Consider the following 27,411-nt stretch of genomic DNA (forward strand, 5'->3'; position numbering starts at 1 on the left):
CCTGTTGAAAACTATGCAAATGCTCACACACACACACACACACACACACACACACACACACACACACACACACACACACACACTCCGATGTGATTACTGTTTGACTCCATGGTTCAAATGTTCATCATTGCTGTCCACTTAAATCAGGTCTCTGCTGTTTCAGCAATTTCATCTTTAACCGGGATTTTCCAAAGTATAAAGCCTCATCACGGCACGTCTCGGATGATGTTTCCCACCTAACACTTCAGCAACCCCAGGGAGACGCCATAGCAACCATCCAGAACGCCATAGTAACAACCTGAAGACGGCACAAAAGCATTAGGCGCCGGCCTGCCGGTACGTTTAGCAGAAAAAACTAACTCGTGTTGATGCCTTTAAGCCACCAAACCACATGCAAAAAACCCCGGATCCCATCACCCGTCATCCCCTCTGTTGAATGGGTGGCCAACACTCTCTGGCCTGAGAGAACGCAGATGGCGGCTCATTCTGTCTTGGCTCCTCTTCATATCCAAGCTGATATGTATGAGAGAAAGCTGAGCCAAGTACTACGGGGCCCATGCTGTCCTTCTCCTGCCCGGGGCGGTGAGCGGGGACTCACCGGTGATCCTCCTGCACACCGCCGGACGATCTGGAAATCACCTGACATCAGAGTAGCTGTCCAACCCGTCACGTTTGAGAGCGCAAAGGCTGCTGCATAGAGTCCTGACTTTAGCTGTTCTCTTCTTAGGGTTTTAGTTAGGGCTGCAACAACGAATCGATAAAATCGATTATTAAAAGCGTTGGCAACGAATTTCATTATCGATTCGTTGTGTCGCGCGATTATTACGTCACTCAATGAGTTGCGGAGATGCGCGCGGAGCAAAAATAAAAATAAAGGCGCCGAGCCGACGTAGAGGAAAGAGCAGCCGGCAGTTGTTGTGAGTCACATGATGCAGGGAGAGACGACGTCTGTTCGACTAGTCGTCTAAGGTGTGCGAGCGTGGGGGGTCCCGGTCCACGTTGTCCCGTTTTGACGTAAGGGACGTAACAAGCCTCCTGTTTACTCGTCATCCAGCTGATCAAGCTAGCGTTAGCTCGCTAATAACAGCAGTAAAGCAGTTAGCAAGACTAAGACACGTTTTTATTTACTCGCCCCCTTTGGATCATTCATTTTTCAATGTGTTGTCTGATATTTTGTGCTTTGTCCCATATCGGTTATTGTTGACAAATATATTTGTGTGTGTTGTGCTTTTTAATGCTGTCATATATGGTAGTCCAGTGCGCTTGCGCATATACTGTGGGTTATACGGTAGTTGATGTTATGCCTGTACTGGGAGACACATGGTGATCCATTAAATCAACTAAGAAGCCTCTAATGCATTTGTTTACAAACGGTGGTTGTTTTTTAGCTGTATGCATTTACTTAACTTGCACTACAATGATGGTAATAATTTGTTTTAGAATAAAGGGTTGGAAATTAAAGCTTTTTAATGCCGTTTAAAAAAAAATCTGATTCATCGATTAATCGAATAATCAACTGATTAATCGATTATCAAAATAATCGTTAGTTGCAGCCCTAGTTTTAGTACAACCTGCCATGTGTGTGTTTGTGTGTGTTTCTACACATCCAGCAGCAGAAGACCGGCCTCTCAGGTGTGTGTGCTGTAGCTGGTGTTGTGAATCAGGCCGATGACAGACACCTCCTATAACCCGGCTATTTCACAACACCAGGGTGGCACCGCACCGCTACCGACCAGACCAAGAACCACCGCCCGGCGCCGCCAAGGGAGGAGATGCAAGATGAACACACACACACACAGAGCGGAGACATTTCAGTGGGCTGTAAAACTGGTGTGTTTGTTGTGCAGGTTCTGTCAATCACACCTGATCATAAACTGAAATCTTTTTTTGCCCCATATAATGATTCAGACTTATTCACTTTCACTCAGATATGAGAACCACATATGCGTACAGATTTATAACCATTTAAGGATTCACATGAAGATTCTCTGTATTGAGACACAGTTGTCTTTCTTACCCCCTTTGCTCTGTAAATAAATAACATTACCAATATTTCCACTGTTGCTGTTCAATCAGTTGCATTTCTCCATCCTTTGGGCAGTCAACCATTCCCATCTGGTTATTTGTAGACCAGATTATTACTTTCTACTTTGAAGGGTTGGGCAGAGAAAGAGGACTTATTACGATTGCAGCCATTGTTAATACTCAAGAAACAAACACAACCTGGTGTTGTTGCAGACCAGAGCGGATTCAAACCTGCAGCATCCATCACGGCTCGTCCCTCTTCAGCAACTTATCCTCTCTGTGATCTTTCCCACCAAAGACAGATGGTCTGCCTGTTGTCTGGGAATATGGAGTGTGGCCTGCGGGTGTGACCCACTTATGTCTTTCCCTCAAGACACCGCTGAGCCGCTCACTGTTTTGACCTGCACACTTTAAAAAACAAATTTATTTTCCTTCTGTTCACACAATATTTCTCTAGTCGCCCTATAGTATTTATATAAGTAAATGTAGAATCGGAAATAAATCGTCTTAGAGATTTCCCAAGTGCATTTTAATTGCTTTTCTTTTTTTTGTAGTGTTGTTTGAAATGGTGCAGGGGAACTTTCTACAGCGCTGAACCATTTTGTGCAGAAGATAAGGACATCTAGTGGAGGTACCTGGCATCTAGTTTCTATCCAGTCTCCACATTTCTCAATAGTCTCAAAAAGTCTTCCCGTAAATCAATGTAAATAGAAAAATAGGGGTTTCAACTGTCTTTGTTAGTTCGTCCACCATCTGCATAACAGTATGAGTGGTTCTATTTTTTATACTACTCAAAAATGTCCATTTTCTGTAATTTCACAAGTCAGTTCTTATGTTTTCCTCCACTTTTAATGCTTCCTTGTTGTGAAGTTTCTTTTTTCATGCCTTTTGCTGACCTTTAGTAATCCATGGTTTTCCTTTATCCAAAACGTCCTAACAAGACAATGTTATGGATGAAAACAAAAGGCCTGATTAGAATCATTAACATACAATTTCTACCAGCTGTTCATTGTAAGTTCCATCTTTAATGCCTCAATTCTCTCAAATGTTTTCACCAATTTACAGGAAGGCTTCCTGACCCAACTCAACAGTTAACCTTCAAAGTAAGATTTGAAGATGGTCACTGAAATCAGCTAAAAACCAAACCACCTGTTTCATGTTAGTAATTGTGTCATGATCAGAACCAAACACTGATATTCTTTCAATTCCAACACATCAATATTAAAGTCACATGACGTGGTTGACAATTTCATTAAATGCGTGTGTTCTGTTTTACAAATAGAAACCCACCAACTCAACGACATGTTTAATCAATTACCAATGATAAGTGTAACGCGTTGGTAAGGTGTTTGTGATTGAAGAGCAGCACCTGATAAGAAAACGGGCTCAGCGGAGGAGCGCGTGCGTGTGACGACATTGTGGCCGAGTTCAGGCCCCCGGTCACCTGGCATGCCGGCCTATCGCCGAGAACACAGTCGAGAACGTTGGATGGAATGTGGATTTTGGCGTGGGCGCCCATTGCCGCTTCGACCGAGGTCCTTTTTTTGGTCCCACAGTCTTTCTTTATTTTTTTTAGTGTGTTTGTTATCTGGACGAGGCTCCGGTCAAAACCAGTTACAGCCATCTCTCTCTTTGAATCTGCTGCAAAACCGGTTTCGTCCGCGAAGCCCCATCTAACTTACTCTGGACTTCTGAAGAGGACCAGAGTGCAAGAAAGCAGCTTGTTTCCTCGTCTGACCAGTGCTGTTTTTGCCTAGTAGCGTCCATTGTGTTGTTGTTAGCTCGATTAGCTGCTATCGAAAAATGGCGGATCACAAAGTTTCTCTCGTCTTGTTGGTCACGGTAACCCCGCCCCTAGCCGCTGACGTAAGCGGTTCTTACTTCTAGACCAGCAATGATATGGTGCTACTTAAGAACCACTTTTACTGGTTCGGAGCTGGTGCTTTGGTGGTGGAAAACCGTAGAACCGATTTGAAACTAGGCTCTGGCTTCGAACTAGCACCAGTTCTGCCTTGGTGGAAAAGGGGCATGTGAAAGAGGTAAGCGTGTCTACGTTTAAAAAAAATATAATATAGGCCTACATACAAAAACCCTGTAAACTTGCTGCAGTTTGTCAAAACCATTGATGGTTATTTGTCTGCTGGTTAGGAGTTTGCAGTGTGGAACATTGCACCAACAGCACCAGGTGTCTTCTGTCTGAAGTCCAAAGGAGATGCAAATGTGCCAACGGATATTATTCGGACCTCTGTGACAAAAAGTGGACACTTTTTCTTACCTGATCAACAATTTTCCATAAGTGGTCGTTCTGTGTTAGATATTAATTTGTTTTCTTTCCAAGGAGGGGAAAAAAACTGTTCGCTATTGACAATTTATCAGTATTCTACGTGGTTGACACGTTTTTATGTAGTTTGTCTACAACTGGTTAATTGCTTAGTTTGTAAATCATTATCACATTCTACTTAAGGTGTTTCTTTTAAGCTCAAAACAAGGAATCTGATCAATACTTCTGCATTTCCATCTTTGTTTACCATGTTTGAATGACTTTTTTTTTAAACAGATGCACGCATCAAAGTTGTGTGCGGCAAGGACTTCATTGCAATCCGGGCGATGGAAGATTACTTCACGTTTCACAGCGTACCGCTGGAGTCGCTGCACTTGCCCAACAAGTCCTCAGAGGGAGGTCATCAACGGTGTGCCGTACTTCGTGTCCAAGATCTCTAAAGATAAATATCAAATGTGTCGAGGCAAGGCGCTGACGGTATGACTGGAGCACAAATGTCACGATTGGGTGTAAAAAAAAAAGGAAAACTTCTCCCTGTCAAAACCCTGAAGTTCTTGTTTTTTGTTTCTTCGAGAAAAAAAATCAAATCTCCTATTCCCCGAGTCTCCAGTCAGAGCCTCAGGTGATTGGAAACATCGTCAGAAATCCAGTCATCAAGATGAACTACACCTGCGTCTATCCGTCCATCAGAACCGTCAGCCTGCCTTTCCCAGTCATCTTATTTTCCAGGTAAGGAGGGACGTTGAATCTAATCAATCTTATTGATACCTTGGCAAAACCTCGCTTACTTGCAACATTCAACACGGGCATTAACCATTTCAAGCTAATTTGTCCCAAATCTGGTTGTACTGTGCACTACAATATTAACATTGGTCATCAAAGTTCCCTTATTTCTTCCCTTCCCTCCTCTGCATGCATACAGTGAGCTGGTGATGCATCTTGACGAACGTTCCACCATTCACTACAGCTTCGACATGTTTCGTTTCACAGCAGAACCTCACGACCTCTATCTGCACTGCACCGAACAGTGAACGGCAGAAGAGCACAGCTCCTGTATGCCGGTCAGTGCGCTCGGCTCGCTTGCTTTGTACTCTTGAATCAGTCATCTGAATCGGCCTTGTTTTTTGTTTTATAGATTAACTTAAAAAGATCAAAGGATACGTGTCTTCAGTGTTCTTGTTCACTTCAGTCATGTCTTTTATTTTGTATTTTTACTTCACAGAACTGTAATTCAATGAGTAAGAGGGAAGCGATGCGGTCGGACCTCTCTCGTATGGACCCATCCAGATCGAGATGCCGGACAGACATCAATCCAATAAGTTTCTCTATCACTTGTGTCCTCGTACGACTACGAGCTCCTTGCTCTGTTCGATGCTCCACCTCTTTGTTCTCGCTGCAGGCGTCATTTGAAGACAAACTTTCCTTCGGGAATACTGCAATGACCTGTTTTTGTTTCAGGCATACTGGCGACTGTGGTGCTGCCGGTCGCAGGTGTCTGGATTTTGGGCTTCTTCATCATCATCCTCATCACTGTGATCAAGGCAGGCAACAGGAGGTTAAAACTAACTGGGGAACAGTGACAACAATGTTGCTGCTGTTGGCAGCTTGAATAAAACTTAAAAACCTTTCTTTGTTCTGTCAGCAAGGTTAATAATCGATTTGCAGGTCTTGTGACATTTTTTACTTTCACCAGCAGTGCAGCCAAAACAACTGTTTTCAGGACTGCTACTAACAGTCTGGATGAGTTCAAAGGCTGTGACTTCTTGCATTGTCACCAGTTTGAGTCAAACCCTGGTTTACAGCGGAACTCAACTACGACTGCAGAAGAATCAGGCATTTAGGAGTTGGGACAAAGTCTTGTCAAAATACAGGTTTGGCAAGGCGGTGAGAGATGTCTGTACTCTGACCAGTGTTGGGCAAATGACTGAAAATGAGTATTAAGTTAGTTACTAGTTAGTTCTTTTAAAGGTAATTGAATTACTTACCAGTTACTGTGTATCAAAAGTAATTTGTTACTCTGTAAAGTAACTTTTAAGTTACTTTTATGTCTGCTTTTTAAATGTAATGAATATAAATAGTACTGAACAGTCAAACATAATAAACATATTTTTTAGACCTATTTATTGTAATCAACAGGGTAACAGGCCTACAAATCAAGCCATAGTACAAAAGTCCTTTTTAATACTTAACTTAATACAAAATAACTGTTTCAGCAGCTGGTCGGGACTCCATCTCCACTCACACCCTGAAGCAATGTGCTGGTCAGCGGTCTCTGGTGTTCAGACATCTTCAACACCTCCCTGGAGACATGCCACGTACCAGCCTGCTTCAAGGACTCCACCATCTGTTCCTTCTCTTTGAACGGCACTTCCCCGTCACCGCCGCGGATTCCTTCAGTTTTCTGGGCTCCATCACCCAGGACCTCAAGTGGCTGCTGAACATCGGCAGGAAAGACTGTAGCTGACCCCTCACGCCAGTCAGAATCTTCCCTCTGCAAGAGGTTGCAGTCCAGGAACAAGATCTCCTGCCACAGTTTCTTCCCCGTCAGCAGTTGGTCTCTTGAACCAAGAGTCCCCCATTGACTCAAATACTTCAACCTCTGAACATTGCACTGTCGATTCACACCATGGAAAAATAAGTACGTTAACACACGTATGCATGTCCACCTGTTTATATTAATTCTTGCCTTTTATATTCTTATTGTACCAAGTCAAATTCCTCCATGTGCATGCACGATTATCCTGATGGCTGACATCTGGTTCAAACTAATGAGACGGTTTGAGCGCCGATCTGCCTTCGAGGAACTGAGATAGCCTGATGTCAATCATCTCGGTAATTTGAGCTGTAGAATGGGACATTTGATCGACTTAGTTGAACCACGTACGAGGAACAGGGCGGGTCTTTGTGATCTCTCAGAAGTCTCTCTCTATAAGGCGTAATTCTAACTGATATCGATCCTTCATCAATGAGGAAGAGCGCTGCCCTTTTTTTCTGGGGGAGTGATTAACTAATCCAGAAGCTCAAATGAACCTGCGCCAGAGCAGGTTTAAGTTTTTCTATGTGTTGCTATGGTGATTTAGACAAACCTGCTTCGGGGAACCGAAAAGCCTGATCTATGTCATCTCATCCTGAAAATGATCCGGCTAACTCAGTTAGCCACGTACGAGGACCAGGGCCCAGACTGCTGCATAACAGGATCATTTATATTTGAGGAATATTTTAGGTGAAAGTATATTTGAGTTTGAGGCAACATTAACAATTCATTGTTATTCAACCCCGTTTGCAGTCTGAGGAAACAACATTCTGTTGTACACACTAAATCCATTCAAATATATGAAATAGTTATTTATTGAATGTCAGCATCCAAACTGGATCTAATCTTTTAATGGACTGACCATAAACCAGTGAAGCCTACCAAGGCCTTCATCTCGCATCACAATGAAACCAGAATTTGAAGCGCAAAACAATCTAAGCTTCCAAAAAAGACAATAAAAACCTAATTAAGTTTAATCTGAGCTTTTAGGAAGAATCATCTCATGATGGTTTGTTCTCATTTCGGTGGTAAATATTGTGAGAATCACACATCACCACTTCCTCCTCTGGTAGAGTAGCAGTGTATGTGGATTGTCCTGCTGGCTCTCTGTCCTTCTACAGAGTCTCATCTGACACACTGATCCACCTCCACACCTTCAGCACCACATTCACTGAACCTCTTTATTCTGCGTTTGGGTTCAGGTTCTGGTCCATGTCTGGTTAGGATTCCTGTTCTGGTTGCTCGGTGTCTCTGTGTTCTCTGCAGGAGGGAGAGTCTCCACCTGATGGAGAACCTTCCTCTCTGCATACCACATAGTTCAGTCTGTACAGGTCATGTCACACAGCAAAAAAAGCAAACAGCAGCAACGTTCCCTAAAAATCAAATAAAACAGAAGTTCTGCAGCCTGAACAGAAAGACGAACGACTTTAACTTAATCTCTTAATAACAATGTTATTTTACCTGAAAGAAATGATTACAATAAAGTACATCCTCATTCTTCTCTAAGCGGTCAGATATTAACAAACATTTCTCTCCATCAGCCCAGTCAGGGTTATCTTTTTATTATTATATTATATACATTCTGTCTTCTGAAACCAAATGAACTCATAGCAACAACAAAAAAAGGAAAAGAACTAAAAAATACATTTAACGTCTGAACTAAAATAAGGTCCACTCTGGACCCACAGAGACCCGGCTTCCATGTGTCAAACAGAATAGGCCCAATTCTATAATGCCAGATTTGGCCCATGTTCGGCAGCCATCAACGGGCCAGAACCGGCTTCAGAGCTGCTGGCCAATAAACCCGGCTGCGTGCGCTGTGGTGCGAGGCTCTCATACAAGGTGTTACCATCCCCCTGGAAATGGGAAGACGGAACGTTTTAATAAAACCACCCTGTCGTTGTTGCGTACCTTGACTGACACAAAGAAAGCTGACTGGAAGAACTCCCTGGAGAAAATGGTGCATGCATACAATTGCACACGCAGTGAGGCAAAAGGGTTTTCTATCTACTATCTGCTATTCGGTTGTTCAAGCTCAAATGCCGTTAAACAGACTGATTGCAGAGGGTTGTCATTGTTGCTCTGTGTATCTTCAGACTTTACCTTGACTAAAAAACACAACAAAGCTAAAAAGCACTTTAATTGTACTTATAATGGCTCTTTTCTATCAGCTTATTTGATGAAATTGCACTTTCTTGTTTTGCGTTCTTCCGGGTTTTGGATGAAAGCGTCAGCTAAATGACACGTAATGTAAAAATCTATTGGACAAATCTCATTATTCCCTCTAGTTTTCCGGTGCATTTATTATTTACACCAGATGTACCTGAACAAATCTCAGTTTTTGACTATTTAAGCAATCATCCATCTTTTCCATGATGTCCATGATGATAGTCTCTCGTGGACCAGCCTGCAGTTTCCTACAACGGCAGCAGATGTCCCAGTGGTCTGCAGCGTTAGGAGGGAGGAGAGCCCTCTCTCCCTCTCTGTCTCTCTCTCACTTTAAAACCGCTTCAGATCTTACATCAGATCGACCACCGCACAGCTGTTAGATGGCGGTCTCTCAAATATTTAGACAACGCGTTTCCGCTGCGAGGAAGTAGTTCGGCTGTTTTCGGGCTGCGCATCGGGAAGAAGATGGCACCCAAACAACCGTGGACCCGGATCCTGATCACGCTCTCGTCCTTGTTCTCCGTGGCCGTGTGCAGCACGGCGGCGGCGGACGCCCTGCAGGAGGAGGAGGCCCTCAATGCGGAGGTAGGACCACGTTCTTCCGGCAGATGGTTGATATTTTTTCGGTTTTGCTATTTGTCAAAAGTTTATCAATTCATGATGACTGTCACTTTTTTTCCTCCTATTGAGGAAATTCATTAGAGAAATTAATGGTTTTGTCGGTTATTAGTCGAAATCTTTGTATTTGTTTTGGTAAAACATCAAAGCATCAGGAGGGGTGTTGCACTGCGGGGATGTCCTTTGACCTTTTGACCCTTTTCGAAAAAAACACCAGTACATGTGGGACACCTGGGAATAACACAATATGATCTATTTTGTATTCCCAATACTTTGGTTGAAATCACATTTTACAGCTAATATCATGTCGCAATAACCAAATGTCTTGCTTAAAGATTTTTAGAGTTTGTTCATGTATTCACAAATTATATCATGTAAGAAGCTTACAAAACTGAGCTATAAACTGATGAACGATATGATGCAATGTGGGTGAATATGAAATATGTCTTTATTGTTTATATCAATGTGAGTTCTAGTTTTTCACTTTTGCAATTGAGATTTGGAAGAAATCTTTGAATTTGTTGTTGCGTTATTGATGTCCTCATAAGAAAACTTTGAAATAAACCTCTAAATATTTCAATGTGTATAACTAGTTAACTAATGCTTTATAACACACGGTTGGGATATGTTCATGTAAATATCATACAATTTTATTCTATACTGTCCCTTTAATCATTCACAAACTGTTTGTACACCAATAACAGAGGCAGGAAAGTTTTGATGGTAGCATTAATACTTTTTATTTATTTATTACTATTCCAAATTACATTTCAGTATTTTATTAAGTGTCAAAATGCTTAGTAAAATCGAATAAATCATTATTCTGAGGAAAGATTATTAAAAAATAAACAAACCAAATGATGAGCTTTTCAGTTTCTACACGTAATGGTCGAACACTGTTGGTTTTAGTGAATACCAATTTTATTCTTTTATTTGTAATTGTTCTATATTTGCCATACTCTGATGGATATGATGATGTCTGACGGTCACGATATTGAAGCTGTCCCCTACCGACGCACTGCTGCTTCTCTTTCACTATGTTGGTTGGGACTTTCCTTTCTATGCAGAAATGGTCTGGTCTAGATTTTCTCTGCCTTTTATAAGTGCGCACATGTTGGGTCTTGTGTGTGTGTGTGTTTTTTTCTCCTGGCCTGCATTCATCCTGTACATGTATGAACATGCGAGTCCCATGATCCAGCTGTGTGAGAGGGGCTGCAGGGTTGTTTTTGAGCTCCACCGAGGAGGTTTCTTAAAGGTCAAAACTCCCCAACCCCCCCCCGGAGTCGTCATCCTGTTTCCCTGGTTACGTTGCTCCGCACGCAACAAACTCGAAACAAAGTGTCACTAGGCTGTTGGCCTTTTACCATCATTTCAATGGTCACACATGTAGGGTTTCGTGCTTATCTTGTGTTGCTACAGTGGTGACACTGGGTTTGATTATTGCCCTTTTTTGTTCTCCTGTTTCCCATCCTTCCTCTAGTCTCCTCTCCGCAACTTGGCTGTCGGTCAGGAGAAGGCGAGAGGAATGAGAGAGCAGGAATTTGTAATGTTAATGAAAGCCATCTGGTTTCTATCTCTCCTTTCTCTTTCCTTTTACCTCCTCAGATGGTCTCTTTCCCGTTATTACAGGTGAGGGGGGGGGGGGGGGGGGGGGGATATCACAACAGCTGTAACTGTCATTCGTTTTAATACACCATCCAACGCACACACTCAAAATCAGACGCGTGGGACCCACAAAGCGGAGCTGAACCCTGGCTTTTCTTCGTCGCAGGCTTGGCTTCGTCAATTCGGCTACCTGTCTCAGGCGAGCGGTCAGATGTCCACCATGCAGTCGGCTCAGATTCTGTCCAAAGCTATCAGCGACATGCAGCGCGTCTACGGCCTAGATGTGACGGGGCAGATGGACCCTGCTACTGTTGCGTAAGCATTTTATTGTTTCGCCACACTATCAACACAAGCTGACTCATTTGCATTTTTATGAATAAAGTTTCTATTTTTCCACGCATTATACATGTAATTATAGATGACCGCACATTTCCATTTGTCCTCTGTGAATTCCGGGCCAACAGACCTCAACTCGACAAACCAAGCTTCGTGAAACAATTTGTTTCAGAGCACTGGCTTTTTGCCATCACATAATAACATTGTCCGATTAATGTGTTTGTATAACCAGGGCCTTCTGAAACAATGCCAGGTTGAATTGTTTTTCTTTGCTCAGAAGGTTTGGATTACAGTTTAATTAGCTTATATCACGTCTTGACTAATGAGACTATTGTTTCGTATCTTCGCATTTAGCTGAGAACCAGATTCAAGGTATTATCAGACCTCTGGGTTAGGGTTAGGGTTATTTGACCTCTGCTCTCAGAGCAGTCACTGTGTGTGAAGAGAGAGTCTTTTTTGAGAGAACTAGATGAGAGGATTGATCCAACTGTGTAACTGAAACTACAACAGCAGGAGCGGGTTAGCTTAGCATAAAGACATTCTTTGATGCTTTTGAAAAATGTTACTAAATCAACACCTCACAAATCAACACATAATATTTCATTGGTTTAATCTGTACAACCTTTATTTTTCCTTTGGCTGTTTCCCTTTCTTTCCATCCTTCTCATTAAGCTAAGCTAACAGGCTGGAGCCTTATACTTTGAATAGGTCGATAGATATGAGACTAATGCTGCAGAGTGGTTTTGCTGCCAGCTGTTTATAAGGTGTGTGTGTGTGTGTGTGTGTGTGTGTGTGTGTGTGTGTGTGTGTGTGTGTGTGTGTGTGTAGGGCCATGCGTCGGCCTCGCTGTGGCCTCCCAGACAGAAATCTGGAGAGGATGCATGGTGGCACGAGGAAAGAACGCTACGCTCTCACTGGACAGCAGTGGGGAAAAGATCACATCACCTACAGGTTCATAGCATTGAGAAACGGCAAAGCTGAACGTTTCTCGATTCTAACGTGCTTTTACCTTCCGGCTCCAGCATCATGAACCAGCAAATCCCCTCCTCTCTGGGCGAGGAGCGGACCTACAATGCCATCCGCAAGGCCTTTGACGCGTGGAGGCGGGTCACGCCGCTCACCTTTGAGGAGTTACCTGCTGAAAACCGCATCAGCATCAACATCAGCCAGGCAGAGCTGGCTGACGTCCTGTTGTTGTTTGCGTCTGGTTTCCATGGTGACATGTCTTTGTTTGATGGCGAAGGAGGGTCGCTGGCCCACGCCTACTACCCCGGACCAGGGATCGGTGGGGATACGCACTTTGATGCCGATGAGCCTTGGACGCTAGAAAACCAAAACCCACAAGGTTAGTGGGGCGGATTTCTTGTGGGAATTGAACCTGTGGCGTTCTGGTAGCCGCATTGTCTCTCTAGCCGTTATCTTCTCATGTGTGGTCTGGTCCACTGGGCTGGATTTAATGCCATAATAACAACATATAACCACTGACTATTCTGTTAATTTGAATGTTTCTTGGGTTCTAGGTAAACACCATCGTCAAAGCGTTGATATGAAACAATGTGTTGAAACAGCTCATATTGCGAGATTCAGAAATGTAGCAGGTTTAACAGCAACATGCATTAATGAAAAGTGATTCCTCTTTGGTTCAGTTCTGTTTATTTATTATAGTGAGTATCAGTGTTTCCTCTGTTTGATCCCCTGTAATGTTTTTCTGAGGTAAGGGGCTTCTTTTTGTTAGTGAATTGATGCTGGTAGTTTTACAAAAGCAACAGATTAATGAAATATGCACAGTAAGTGACGTTTTTTTTTGCATGTGGTGTGCAACACAACTCCAATCTACATGCATCTACTATGTTCTATGGGTTGCATTCACTCCTCTGGTGCTTGTTATTTACACACATACCTCTGACAAGTGTGGACCCACTGTGTGTGTGCCTGCAGGTATAGACCTGTTCCTGGTGGCGGTCCATGAGCTCGGCCATGCTTTGGGCCTGGAGCACTCCGATAACCCCAATGCCATAATGGCTCCGTTCTACAAGTGGATTGACACACACAACTTCACCCTCCATGACGATGACATCAGAGGAATACAGTACCTATACGGTAAGGAGCACTCACTCTGCTGAAGTTTAAACCCACAATATTTATTTTCTTTAGAGTCAACACCAGCAGAATTTGCACTGAACCACTTGAGACCCAGTGAGTCATTTCATTTAGTGTTCTACACCAGATACTTATTTCATTTCCTAGAGACGTAGCACTGACCCAACCAGCAGGGACACAATACACATGTGTAAAACCACTGTGAGGGTTGAAGTGCAGAATGTCTGTTGTAATTTGTCAGTATATCAGACTATCACATCGAGACACTTTGATCCAACTCCACGTATTCATCCGGGAAACATGGCTGAACAGCATGTAAAGCATGCCGGGATGATGTTCTCATGCGTTTCCTGTGTGAATAGAGGGCATTGTTTATTGACAGATGACATCTTTGTGTGCGTGTGCACATGTTGGTTAGAGAAAGGCCTTGTGTGTAGATGTCGGTCTCTTTCTGCTTTGGCCTTAAGAGATGTAATTAAAGGTGAAAACTCTAATTTTTGTCTTACATCGAAGATGTGTTACAGACATTGTTTACACTGAATGACTGAATGACAATGTATTTTGTTACTTTTGTCTTGTCCGGGAAACATCTCTGAAATCAATCAGCAGAACAAAAAATAGAAAATGAATTGGCGAGTTGAGTTTTTACAAACAGGAAAAATCTTAAATGTTTGGACTGAAATTACATAGTGATCCTTTTATGAAACAGATCGAAATGACTGTTTTAGAGAGAAGAACACAGAATCCACTTTGTTGGCAGGAATAAACATACAAGTTCTTTGTAGAGGTTTCTATGCCTAAACTATTGAGCTGAGAGACATAAAGTCTCAACAGTAAAACACATTTACTTATCTACAAATCAACTTGGGAATAAGTAATAAGTAAGTAATTCCAAGTGTTTAACGGCTTTACATTTTAGGAGAACAATGTTGCTTTAGGTCTGTGTCTTGATGTCCAGCATGAAGCATTTCCCAAAAAGGAAGATTTGAAATGATCAGCTGTACAACCTTTTTATATCTTTCTTTTTTGGCTTTTTTGCTTCACTCTAATCTCCCATTTTTGACTGTAGTAAGCAGCTGTTTTAGCTAATCAACTTTAACAACCAACTACGACGCTACCTGCAGAGCACCAAGCGGCAGACAAGACGATTATCTCCATGTACAGTCTGGTAAAAGTCCAAAGTCTTGAATTGACAAAATCATTCTTTATTGACGAAGACGAAAACCACCAACTACTCGGCCGGTAGACTAAGAAGGGACCCGCTCAGAGGCACTGGGCCGACGGGTTGGTAAACACCCCTTTGCCATGTTGAATGCTGCTTTTAAGACACAAAAAAACACTTCACAGATTCTATTGCCGTTTAAAACGCAGCAGGTGGTGTATTTCTGCACGCGCCGCGTCGCTGGCCAACATCGTCCCTCATATATTCCTAGCAGTATTTTTGGCTCTGTGTAATTCAATACGTCTTCAAGTCCATCAGCTGTCCCTACATATTACATAACGCTCTGTATCTGTGTGTTTTCCTCCCTTAGCAACCAGCTGGGTTGTTTTTTTTCTCTCCAAAGAACAGCAGCACAAGTCGCAGTCAATCGAGTGTGCTCATAGCTGCTCGACATGATGGAAAATAAGGTTTTCTTTGACATTGTGAGGACAACGGAGGAGAGCATGAAATATACCACTGGGGTTTATTGCCACACAGACAGGCTGGGGGAATTATGTTATTTCAAAGGGAACTTGTTTTTGCATTTTACTTTAAAGTATGAGGAGGGGGGAAATAGCCTTTTAAATGTGGACGTTTGTTAGCCGCCTCTCCATCTTTTATTTCCCAGGCCCCCCCCTGCTCGGCGACGCTCCACCGACCTCTCCTCCGGTCCTCGACGACGAACCCAGACACGACTCCCCCAGCTCCCCTTCTCCTCCTGAAGATGGACCCGACCCAACTCCTCCCAGGCTCCCCCCACCCGATTCCCCCGGCCCGACCGACGGCATTCCCGATCCCCCGGAGCCGAGTCCCAGTTCTACCTCACCCACGCCCTCCCCCACCGACTCACAGCCCCAACCCGTAACCCCACCTATTAGAAAGGATGTCCCCCTCCCTCCTCCTCCTCCTCCGTCTCCTCCTCGGCCCCCTGCCCCTCCCCGACCCCCCAAGCTGCCGGACAACCAGGCCCCCGACATCTGTGACGGGGACTTTGATACGGTGACCGTGTTGAGAGGGGAGATGTTTGTCTTCAAGGTGAGAAGTGAGGAGTTATTGCTCATGCTTGGTGCCACATGATATGGATCATGTTGAGTGTCACTGGTGTTTTTAACCCCAAACACCACCCTGCTCAGGGTCAAAACAGCGTTCCAGTCATGCAAGCAGAACATTCTGACAAAAAATACGGTGATTTTGCCTGCACAGGGTCGCTGGTTCTGGCGCGTGCAGAGGAACCGGGTCCTGGATAACTACCCCATGCCGATATCTGTGTTCTGGAACGGCCTGCCTAGTGACATTGACGCGGCCTACGAGCGCCACGATGGCAAATTTGTCTTCTTTAAAGGTATGCGAAAACCGTTAAATCCCAATAAAACGTGTCGCCTTCCAAACACAGCATCAAAACCTTCTTACAAGACCATGAGTTTTAATAGCTGTTAATAATTAATAGCTCAGCACAGCTATAACTCGGTATCTGGCAGAACAACCCACTGAAACTGTGGAAGTTATGTTAACAAGAAAATGATTTCCTGTTTAAACATTTGGGGAAAACGGCCGCAGATGGAGACTGATGAGTCTGCGTGTCTTTGCATCTTTGTTTAACTGCAGAGTTCATAATCGTATTTTAGTGTTTTGCATCTATGTTGAATGGGGCTTGTGCAGCGTGGCGGCTGTCGAAAGTCCAGAATGTGTCTCTCACTCCAGCTGAGTGCCAGAAGGCCTAATGAGAGTGGTGGAGGATTACATCAGCCTTTACAGCTCACTGCTCCAGATGTTCACAGGAGCTGAGCTGAGCCTTCAGAATCAGGTCTAACAGTGATTTGTCCTCCTCACAGATAATTTTTTTATTCCCCATTAAAGGAGTTTTCGGGGAGTTTATTTTGTAAATTCAATCGAGGGTTGATATAAAAAGAAGGAATGAAGACATCGGAAAACACACACGAGAGAGTGTGTGTTTCCGATGTCTTCATTCCTTTTTTTTTTCACTTGGAAGTGTTATGCCACCCGTTTCTACCTCTTGTGTCCAGGTAAGAAACATTTAATCTTCTTGCCCCTGCAGATGATAGATTCTGGGTGTTCAGGGAGGCCGACGTGCTGCCCGAATACCCGCAGCCATTACACCAGTACGGACAAGGAGTTCCCGCTCATAAGATCGACACAGCAATCTGGTGGGAGCCCAACGAGTACACATACTTCTTCAGCGGAGACAGGTACACTATGCTACATAGCGAATGAAAGACAATCGCTAGAAGAATCTCTTTTGTCACCTTCACCTCTACAACTTTCTATTGCTCTCTATATCTAAAAAGGGGTTTTGATCAATGTATGAAACTCTATGCACACATCTCGCTGTCTGTGTGCAGATACTGGCGATACGACGAGGAGACCCGCACCACGGACCGGGACTTTCCCAAGCCAATCAACAGATGGGGCAGGATCCCTTCGTCACCTAAGGGGGTGTTCCTCAGCGATGACGGCGGTACATATCGACTTTCGATTAAGCGAATGCGTCCTTCATTTGGAGTAAAAAGGCCACTTCTGTTTATTTGAATCAAATCAGACGCCAAACATTTACCGTGTCACATGTCACCGCGTTGACAGCAGGGGAGTAACACCATTTAGTGAGGAGGGGGAGGCGGGGGGGAAGATGACATTTTATGCTGCAGCAGAGAGAAGGGTGAGGGAATGAAGAGAGGAATGAGAGCTCTGGTTTGAGAGTTGGCACATCGCTCCTTTGGAAATTAGATTTGTGGCAGAGCTGCTCTGAATGCACTCTGCAACAAGTAACGTCTCCTCTCCACCCTGAATGTCTCTGCAAGTCTGGTTTGCACTACAAAGCTGCACTTACTCCTGGAAATGGACCCAAGAGGAGTGTTTTTACTTATTTTTGCACCGTGTTGCCAAATCGTAACGCATGCCATTGGTTTAGTTTTCTGATAACCCTTTTAGGTGTTACTAAACTAGTCCTTGACAAAACTGACATTTTATTGAGATGTAGCCTAGCAATATGAAGGGTGATGTAATGAGACATTCATCTCCTCTCTTTACAGTAAATACAAAGCTACAGGCAGGCGATGCCTTAGCATAAAGACTGGAAAGAAAGCAAAGCGGCCAGCTCGGGTCGGCCTGAATGCGTCATCTAAATATCCCATCTAACCCTCCCCCTATATAAGTGGAGAGCCGAGACACCAAATATCAAAACTGTATAAATTCTACAGTATACAACATTATCCATTGACTTTCATTCTTTCTTTTCTTTGAATCCTCCTCTCATGCAGCTCACACCTACTTCTACAAAGGCACCAATTATTGGAGGTTTGACAATCGCAGGACGGAAGCGGAGAAAGGCTACCCTCGCTCCTTCCTGAGGGATTTCGTGGGATGTGTGGCAGCCGCCCACCCGCAGCCTGATACGGACACCGAGCAGGGACCCAAATACAAACCAGTCAACCCGTCAGACCGAGGCAACGACGAGCACGAAGAGCCCGACGGGGCCGGAGACAAGAACGAGAACCCGTCCTCCCGACCTGACGGCGCGGAGGAAGAGGAGGAGGATAAAGAGGTGAACGTGGTGGTGACGGTGGCCGACAACGGATCAAAGGTCATGACTCTGATCATGGTGATTGTGCCTCTGGTCCTCATCCTGTGCGTCCTCGTCCTGATCTACACCATCCTCAGGAACAAAGAGACCCCGGGGGCCTTGGTGCACTGCAAACGTTCGTTGCAGGACTGGGTGTGAAGCGCAGAACAGGGGGGGCGGGGGGGGGGGGGGTGCGCGGTATTCGACATTCGCAGTCGTTACAGGCGTCTAAATTTGTACTAATGGCTCTGACGCGGTAGTTTAAGTCTACAAAAGCAGAGGATGAGTCACCGTTTGGGGCCCCGTTTATTGTCAGAGCTTTTATCGCTGATGTGAAAGATGTAGGTGCCTGTGGAGCGGCAGCGTACGTTTCCTTCTACTGGCTCTTGAAGTTCTTGTGCTTTGTGCCTTCAAAATGTCTTAAAGGGTACTTATATATTTCTTTAAAGAAAAAAAAAATCAATCACAGCTTTAAAAAACAAAAGATGTAGCAGCCACCAGATGTTTACTGAAGAAGACGCACGACACTTTTCTATTCAGAGGGGAGGGACCAGTAATTTAGTCGTTGTATGAATGCAGACCAAGTCTGCACACAGAAGCACACGCACTGTACATAGACACAAACATGTGTCCTTACGGCTAGAGAATGAATTATTCAAATACACTCATTGATATGAACAAGTCTTCAATACGCTCGACTACGGTGCCTCAACAAATTCTAACTTGATTCTTTGTTTGGATCACATCATTTGCTCTTTTGATTCAGTTTTGCTGAGGGGGCGTTATTGCAGATGCGCTTGTGTGTCCTTGTGTTTGAAGCACACTGACACCAGCAGAAGAAGGCCGGCGCAGGAATGTCAGACAGCTGTGTGCGTCCGTGACCGGCCACCTCCCACTGAGCCCATTATGTCGGACACGCACCAGCATCACATGATCTCAACTCCCAACTCTCCCTGCACATGTGCAGACACACACACACCCACACGCACACACTAAGACATAGAGACCACTTACCCAAACAAAGGCACATAGTTTTTGCACACAGACACAAAGGCTCCAGCCCCCCAAAACCCCCCTCCCACCACAGCCTGATGTGAGCACCACTAAAACAGCGTCCCAGTGGAGACGCCCGGGGCCACGGCTTGGATGAAATACAACAGAGGGGCATTTGTACACACTTAACCAGAAGATTTGAAAAGTGCTGTGATGTTTTACAAATGATCTCTCAGCTTTTTTGCTTTGCAGCAGCGGGTCCGGCTCTGGTTTCCATTAAGCCCACATGCCGCTGATTTATTAGTGTCAGGCATGAGCGGAGAGAGGGGCGTTGTGGAAAATGCAAGAAGAAGGAGGTATAAAATATAACAGTGGGGGGAAAAGGGGGAAATGAGAGAGAATGAGATGACAAGAGAAAGAAAGAAGCCGGTGGAGGCGGTGAGTGAGGAAGGGGAGACGGAGAGCTGTGCCAAAATTTCCTTTCCAGTTTTTGTTTTTTTAAGGAAGAGGAGGAGCAAGGGAAAAAGGGAGGACGGATGTTTGGGAGGAATAGCGCTGGCGTTGCGCCTCTTGACCTAGATTAGGACACTAAATCCACGCCTGCCTTTCAAATGTTCTTGTTTTTGCTGGGTTTATTTGTCATGAGCTGTAATCAACGTCCTCTGCGACCCCCTTCGCTCTCCATTATCTCTCCTTCTCTCTCATTATTCTCTCGTGTCACCGTTCTGCTTCTGGCTTTGTCTCATTGCTGTAGCTCTCTGCAGTAATTCACTCAGATGTATTCACTTTATAATGCACAGAAACATCTACAGAAAAGGTTAATTTAGTCTTCCTTTATCAATTTGTTTGTTTTGTTGTTGTAAAGTCACTATTGACATACTAACCATTACATTTTACTTGTGTCTTCCCATTGTCCCCATGTTTGCTTTTTACCATTATTGTGCCTTTTTTCTGTGAATTATGAGATGGCTTTTTTTTTTTACTATAAAAATCACGAGGGGACATTTAAAAAAAATGTGTTCCCTTTTCTTTTTTAAATCGTATTACTTGTAGTTTTGAAAATTGTATTTTTGCTCTAGTTTTCTGTATGGACAGTATCTGAGATAATCGCAACGTTGATCCATGCAGGGCATGTTCTGTAAGGCCTGTGCACTCCTCTGTAGAGTACATTCAAGTTTTCACAATAAAACGTACAAGTAAAAGCAACACAAGTCGTCTTTGCTGCAGTGTTTGGCCTTTTGTTATTGTAACTGTACACCTTCAGTGAGATGTGTAAATGGCCAGTACAAGGAGTTAATTCTACTTTTGGCCGCAAGATGGGGTGTCTGCTTCAAACATGTTGAAAACAAAATCGTAATAAAGTTCCGCATAACACAAAAACACAATGATAACTAATTAAAGTTAAAACATGCTGGAATGCAGAATTCATCCAGTCTGTGAACTACTAATTACAATCTGGAGGTAATTGTACTTGTTGAGCAATTTCCATTTAATGCTACTTGATACTCCATCTAAATTGTTTTTAAAAGCAGTTCATATTTTTTTTTACTTTATGCAATTGGCCCCCCTCTGGCTCGAATGATCAATTGTTGTGGTTCTAATGTTCAACTGGAGCCAAGAACTTTTATTGATGGAAAATAATAAATTGCCTGAAACAGACACGTTGACTAATTTACTAGTAATAGTATGTTTGTGTATGTGAGAGCACCTTCCTGAATGTCTTTATTTCAAAGATGATCAGGATTAGCTTCCATTACAGATCATCCGCTACAGCTTTACCTCCGCTTTCTCTTTTGTCTCTTCTCTGCGTTACGTCCCTGATGGCAATTCTCTCCTTACATTGCAGTTTGTTGTTAGTTTTAATCTGTTGTACAGTAAATTAAACATCAACATATATAGACGAAAATGAATAGTGCAAATTAACTTTGGTTTCCTGAAAAGTTTCCCCATAATTAGAAATTGTTTGCACACATTTAGCTTCACTGTGTCCATTTCCCTGACTGTGTCCCAACTGCCCCGGTCTCCTGTCTCATCCAGATGCTCAATTAGGATTGAGGCCACATTGGTGGCGCCCGTAGGTGCTGCCATATTCCAGCCGTGGGTCTGTGTGATCAACCTGCTCTCCCGGCTTAATCCCTGCTGAGCTGATAATTGGATCTGCCTGCTGCATCATCAGCACCATGAATTGTGGTGACCATGAAGGTTCTTTTCTCAAACCCCGGGCCGCAGAGGAGACGAGATGAGATCCGTCCGCCTGTCAGACAGGATTTTTTTATACCTGTCTGTGGCTTTTTGTTTACCCGTCAAACATATGTCACGTGTATACTTTAGCCTGACTGATGCTTGCACAAGTTGCCTGTTTGGAACGGCACTAATGTCACGGTAATGCCTTTGACGTCAAATGTGCCACGTCCTCGTTACTAGACCGTCGGTTAATGAGCAATGACAGGCGTGGATCCTTGTTAATCACCATTAAGCATCATGCAATTTGTCTCCATCCTCTTCCCTCTTTATCTTGATTTGTACTCCTCATTGTGTCACCTTGCGACCTGCATTTAAATTCTTATTTCAATAAAAAAAACAAAAAAGTTCAGTTTTTAAAAGTGTTCGAAGGGTAAGGTAGCAGAGTTAATGGTTAATGCCTTTTGACGTGCAGTTAAATGTCTTAAAGCCACATGGGAGATGTGGTTGGCTTCATTTTCAAAAATAGAAGAAAAGCTTTGCTTAGCCTTCAGTCTTCATGGGGCAGACATGCGAGGAAGTCTCTCATCAGGCCCCCGGTCAGACCCTGAGCCTTCCTAATAAGCTTTACCTTCCTTTGAACTACTCCACACCGATACTGAGTTAAAAGGTTTGTAAAGCTCATTGCTGGTCAGTCGGCAAGTGGCCCTGCGTCAGTCGCTCGGGGATAAAACTGTAATCAGGATGCGGTGGGAGATGATAGGGTGCGGAGGTCACCGGGTGGGGGAGGGTGGAGGGGACGCACTGTGCACGCAGTAAAACCAGTGACCTCCCTTTATAAACAGTACGCATCCCAAAATGTTCCCATCTTTGGTAAAAAAAAGGCAACGTGTTGATTACAAATGACAAATCAGGGCCCAAGATAAAACACGTTGTTGTCTGCGCTCTGTGCTCATAGTCAGCACTTGTTGGTTGGTGGGGGTCAGGGTGGGGTCAGGGGAGGGTAACATTTTTATAGGTTGAATGAAAGATGTCCTGGCGATACGTTTCGCTGCCGTTAATCTGCGATGGCTCAGAGTCCAGGATTGTGCCTTGACCTTCAGGCTGTGCAGTAATCCCGTTAGCCGCGGGCGGCCGGTGTGGAGATCTCAGCAGACCTGTGCCATCTGCGCCGCACTCTGGACCTCTACGCCAGCGGCATGCAGAACCCCCTGTAGACACACAGGTAAGCAAAAACAAAGTCTTTGTTAAACTCGTACAGAGGACGGATGTAAATAAATACAGCGGATTGGAGTTGCTTGTTGTGATGACCCGCGTCTTGGGAAAGAGACGGTGGAGGAAGTTGCTTTAGTGGGTAAATGGCCGTACATGTTGATGTGATCAGATGTTGTCTTTCAGCTTTGCTTTGCATTTGCGAGAGGCTGACATGCACAAGTCATTGCTGAACTAAAAACACATAATATCCTAAAGGAGTTGGGGGGGGGGGGGATCTTCCTCTGATTTATTTATATAGTGAGATGAAGACGTCAGGGGTTGATCCAGCCCTTAAGCAGAGAAGAAAGCTGTAGATTAGTTGGGGGACAGAGCTGCAGTATTTAATCCGATGGGACGGTGAAGAGGCCCCGCTGATCTCTGCTGATTGGGACAGTTTGTCACACACTTTGATCACCACAACAGCTCAAATTAAGTCGGAACAGCTGGATTTGTAAATGTATCTTTGTAATTAAACTCTTATCTTGAATCTGTTTACTGCACCCTTAGCCCTTTTTCCCCTGAACATTTGTTGACCGTCTGTCACGTGGACGCTGTTGGTAAAGTATAGTTTGTGTCCCCCCCACTGTTCCTCTGCCTCCTGGTCTCCTTTGACTTGATCTCTATCTCTTCCCTGAGTTAATTATCTGACTTTGAAAAAGTCTACATAACAAATTGCAAACAAATTTATTATTCAGTCATATAAAAACCCAGCTTTCCGTGACCGTAGAGAGACACTTCCAGTTGGAAACTATGTTACGTGGGATGAAAGCTTAGATGATGCCGGCAAACGTCCTTCAGCTCTGCTCACTGGACCTGGTTAAGACATGAGTAAGGAGTAAGTAAGGAGTAAGGAGGAGATTATGAATTCATCATCACTACAATCACCATTGACCATGTTTGCTTTGTGGAAGCTGACTGTTTGGGTTTGTGTGTGTGTGTGTGTGTGCGTGTATTCAACAGGATGTTTAACTGGGTGGTGAAAGTGGCCCCACAACCCCCTGAAGCTCCTGGAACAGACGACGCCGCCAAGACCCCCGCCGGCGGTTCAACAGGGAAGCAACCTCCACAGAAAAACTCGGACGAGAATTCAGAGGACAGGTAAACGCGTCTCTCCGCTGGCTTCTCCGAATGCCTCGATGAGTGTGCGTGCGTGTGAGTGTAAACATACTGACTTGGTGCCTTTCGCTATCTGCTCTGCAGCCAGGCCCAGGAGGGAGTTTTAGGCTGGCTGTCCAATGGGTTCGTCAGTGCCTTGCCTCGACCTTCGGCTTCCCCTCGACTCAGCAGGTTCACCTCTGACGCCAAGGTGAGTGTAAAGGGGTTTGAGTATCCAGTAACACGTATGTTTACTCGTCAAGGCCTACACTGGTAAGCTGATGGGGCCAAAATGGCCCATGTTTAGCTTTTATGAACTAGTAGGTGTCAGAAAGTCAGGTTATCCCTAAACATACGTACCTAAAAGGGAAATTTAGACCAAAAAAATTGAGAAGAAACACACAATTGACTTTAAAACATTCAAAAATACAACCATGCCTGTTTCCTTGGTCATAAAGCCATGTGAATTTCTTTGGAAAAGCCATTTTATTTGCAGTAAATTCAGCATTTTTGTCATTCTCTTTCTTTGGATCACAATGGCAGCCAGGAGAGGATGGAGAAAGGTACGGTGGGCGCAGATTACCGTACATATTACCAAATACATTCTGCAAAGGTAAACTACGTTCGTTTATTCTTCCAGGTCTGGAGTGATAGGTTGGGTGACTCAGGGTCTGACCAAGCTGTTGCCTCAGCCTGAGGAGAAGTACAAGGAGGCGGAAAACAATGACGAACCCACCGAGGTGAGACACCAAATCAATATCTTAACAACATTTGTAATATAAATAGTGCTGTAACATCCAAACATCTACTAATAATCTACACGTAGTACACCAGGACTGAAACCAAGACTCCAACATAGGAACGGCGTGTTTTTCATTCAAGCAGCAAAGAGAAAATAGGAACTCTGTGACACTTGACTCAAGCAACTTAATATTGCCCCACCAAGGGCATCAGACTGATTATATGTAAGGATTCAGTTCATAGAGGAATCTTCAGGCGGTCTGCCAGGATAAACCCCTCCATATGGCGCTAGCCATTTGGGTGCCCTGAGCACAAATGCTTGGTGGTGCCCCCCCCAACCAACGAACCAACCACCACCACCACCAAAGGAATAACAACCATTCAGAATTTCTTAGTTAGGTTCCCTTTATTCCCCAAATAACTTCTAAAAATAAATAATTTACATAAACAAACATGAAAAGAAATAAATTATATAAAAGATAAAATTCTAAATACCAAATACCACCACAATTACTAAAAACACAGATTTGGAACCGAACATGAACGCAGAAAGTATTCAATATAACCGTGTAAGTAACAATGTGCACATTTCTTCAGTAAATAATATACATAAGTACAAATAATAATAATGATAAAGTGCACATTTTAAAGTGCAAATAACCATACATAAGTACAAACTGCACAGTAGAATGTACTTTACCATCTCTATAAAAGAGACCATTCTGCTATCCGATAGAACTATATTACAAACATTTTCACTACCATCAGTTGTCAAAGGCCCTAGAGGCACACGCCTGCATTTCCGAGCTGCAAAATCAGCTATCAGGTCGAAAAAAACAAATGATAACAAAAACGGTAACGGTAACAGAAACTTCGGGCGGCCCGCGGACGAGTACCGAATACGGCCCACCGACGATCCGTGCGGACATTATGAGCGCGAGTATATGTGGCCAGCCGGCCGCCCGTTGACCGCTAGCAACGGTCCTCACAAGAAAAAGTTTGGGGACTCCTGATTTAAAACATTGTCTTACCTGAGAGCGACGCACGAGCATCATCCCGCTGTCTCTTCTTTTTTCTTTTTTCCGCCCCCGACTCGTGATGCCTTTTCGAAGCCATTTCTAAGCTGTCTGCCACATTTGAGATTTGAGGCATAATCGAACAAACCACGGGGGGGGGGGGGGGGCGCACAGGAGGTTCCCCTTTTTCTCCACTAAGTTGGTCTAGGCCTATTACTTTTGTATTGCTTTTGCATATGTTTAGACATATTTTATTTGTTATTTATACTAGTAGCCTACTGTGATGATTTTTCACGTCCCAGATTTTTGATGCCCCCCCAGACACTTGCCACGCAGTGCGTGATGTGCGTGTGCGGAGCGCCGGCACTGTGTGAGGCTCACAAGCACCACATGTAGTCCACTCTAAAGGCAGTGAAGGAGCACAGCAGACAACCGCCTCACATTCACAATGGATTTATAGTACAACAGCATTCATCTTCATTATTTATGAATGGAATATATACACGAATTCTGCCACGTACATCGAGGATAATATAAGAAAGTAAAGAAAACATAACCAGTCTCATTCTGATTGATTTTAACAGAATTTTGTACCTCTTCTGTCCCAGATCTATGAAGTCGAAACGATGCCTGGTAGGTTTCTTGATCATTTATCAAAACATTTTTTCACATTGAACAAAAGCGATGTTTGAAAGTTAAAATAATTATTAGTTAAAAGAAATAATAAAATAATAGAACAAAAGAATAATAGAACGTTTAAATAATTGGCTTAATTTTTTTATCCTTTTAAAAAAAATGGAATATTCAATCCCGACTACTGAGTTCTGCTCTCTGATCGGTCTGTCTGTCTTTAAGATTTTGATCCCCTCCCACACATCCCAGTGGTGGAGATTTTGTCGGAGGACGAGTCGGAGGTGGAGACGCCTCAGTTCCCTCCAAAGTGAGTACAAAACGCCTTTCGCTCACGAGAGGGTTCATTCGATCACATGAACCCTCACACACCAACACATATCAAACAGCGCCTGATGTTTGATGGGTTCCTTGGTCCACTGGAGTCCAAAGTACCTCGGCTGGATTTTAATGGATCAAACACACACACACACACACACACACACACACACACACACACACACACACACACACACACACACACACACACACACACACACACACACACATATAAATACAGGTAGTTAAAAAACAATAAGCATAATAGGCTGACTTTTTTTTTTTTTCTGCGACAGCGTGGTGACGTGGATAAATCGGATGGTCCCTCAACCAATTTTACTGTCCCCTGGTGCCGTACCCATTGAGCCATCAAGCAGGGCATCCCATTCCTCACTGGACAAAAGTACATACACTCTGTGGCAATGTGGGTCATACAACACATTACTTAAACACACCGTGATGCACTTCACTGTATTATTCTGATTTAACTGGAAGGATTATTGCTTTGTGCACTGAAATGTGTGTCCTTCCCCTCTTTCCAGTTTTGTCTCCACCACCCGAGTCCCTCAGTGGAATCTCACTGGATACTGACAGCAAGGCCTCAGCGTAGGTTTTATCCATCACTGTCCTATTTTATCAGACTTCACCCAAGACAACATGCAAGATAAAATAACGCTCGCAAGGAGAAATGAAAATGGTTAATTAGCTTGTAGAGCTCAGCCAGCAAAGGAAGCTTTG

At 43.9% G+C, this 27,411-nt stretch overlaps 3 protein-coding genes across 9 annotated transcripts in view; all 3 read left to right on the plus strand.

Annotated features, from left to right (window-relative positions):
• The first annotated feature begins 3,474 nt into the window (after positions 1-3,474).
• Positions 3,475-5,934, plus strand: LOC120812860 (uncharacterized). Its single transcript, XM_078097982.1, has 6 exons — positions 3,475-3,508; positions 4,583-4,741; positions 4,786-5,035; positions 5,229-5,333; positions 5,662-5,672; positions 5,765-5,934. Exons 1-6 carry the CDS (start codon positions 3,475-3,477, stop codon positions 5,884-5,886), a joined length of 681 nt encoding a protein of 226 aa, XP_077954108.1. The 3' UTR covers positions 5,887-5,934.
• Positions 5,935-9,266: 3,332 nt separating this feature from the next.
• On the plus strand, positions 9,267-20,644 carry LOC120812492 (matrix metalloproteinase-15-like). Of its 2 annotated transcripts, XM_040168558.2 has the most exons (11): positions 9,327-9,593; positions 11,232-11,255; positions 11,398-11,546; positions 12,396-12,518; positions 12,590-12,912; positions 13,506-13,667; positions 15,497-15,903; positions 16,072-16,210; positions 16,925-17,075; positions 17,229-17,344; positions 18,144-20,644. In XM_040168558.2, exons 1-11 carry the CDS (start codon positions 9,474-9,476, stop codon positions 18,602-18,604), a joined length of 2,175 nt encoding a protein of 724 aa, XP_040024492.2. In that variant the 5' UTR covers positions 9,327-9,473; the 3' UTR covers positions 18,605-20,644. The 2 variants fall into 2 exon arrangements, with proteins under 2 accessions (XP_077953683.1, XP_040024492.2); XM_078097557.1 differs by lacking the exon at positions 11,232-11,255 and having other exon boundaries at positions 9,267-9,593.
• Positions 20,645-22,720: 2,076 nt separating this feature from the next.
• The window catches only part of LOC120812510 (cyclic nucleotide-gated channel beta-1-like), a 39,625-nt gene continuing 34,934 nt past the window's right edge, over positions 22,721-27,411 (plus strand). For 5 of the 6 annotated variants that reach the window (XM_078097561.1, XM_078097558.1, XM_078097559.1 and 2 more), the window contains exons 1-9: positions 22,721-22,844; positions 23,834-23,971; positions 24,074-24,179; positions 24,512-24,531; positions 24,609-24,708; positions 26,334-26,358; positions 26,581-26,665; positions 26,970-27,097; positions 27,216-27,279. In XM_078097561.1, coding sequence (XP_077953687.1) covers positions 23,835-23,971; positions 24,074-24,179; positions 24,512-24,531; positions 24,609-24,708; positions 26,334-26,358; positions 26,581-26,665; positions 26,970-27,097; positions 27,216-27,279 — 665 coding nt within the window. In that variant the 5' untranslated portion in view covers positions 22,721-22,844; position 23,834. The remainder of the gene's footprint in view (positions 22,845-23,833; positions 23,972-24,073; positions 24,180-24,511; positions 24,532-24,608; positions 24,709-26,333; positions 26,359-26,580; positions 26,666-26,969; positions 27,098-27,215; positions 27,280-27,411) is intronic. The other variant, XM_078097562.1, reaches the window with a different exon arrangement.

Source organism: Gasterosteus aculeatus, chromosome Y (assembly GCF_964276395.1).
Source record: "Gasterosteus aculeatus chromosome Y, fGasAcu3.hap1.1, whole genome shotgun sequence".
NCBI lineage: Eukaryota > Metazoa > Chordata > Actinopteri > Perciformes > Gasterosteidae > Gasterosteus > Gasterosteus aculeatus.

Coding starts and splice junctions, on each gene's coding strand:
- LOC120812860 (XM_078097982.1), top strand. CDS start 3,475: ATGCCGGCCTATCGCCGAGAACACAGTCGAGAAC. Junction 4,742..4,785: donor CGTACTTCGTGTCCAAGATC/TCTAAAGATAAA, acceptor GGCGCTGACGGT/ATGACTGGAGCACAAATGTC. Junction 5,036..5,228: donor CCAGTCATCTTATTTTCCAG/GTAAGGAGGGAC, acceptor GCATGCATACAG/TGAGCTGGTGATGCATCTTG.
- LOC120812492 (XM_040168558.2), top strand. CDS start 9,474: ATGGCACCCAAACAACCGTGGACCCGGATCCTGATCACGCTCTCGTCC. Junction 12,519..12,589: donor AAAGATCACATCACCTACAG/GTTCATAGCATT, acceptor TTCCGGCTCCAG/CATCATGAACCAGCAAATCC. Junction 12,913..13,505: donor AGAAAACCAAAACCCACAAG/GTTAGTGGGGCG, acceptor GTGTGCCTGCAG/GTATAGACCTGTTCCTGGTG.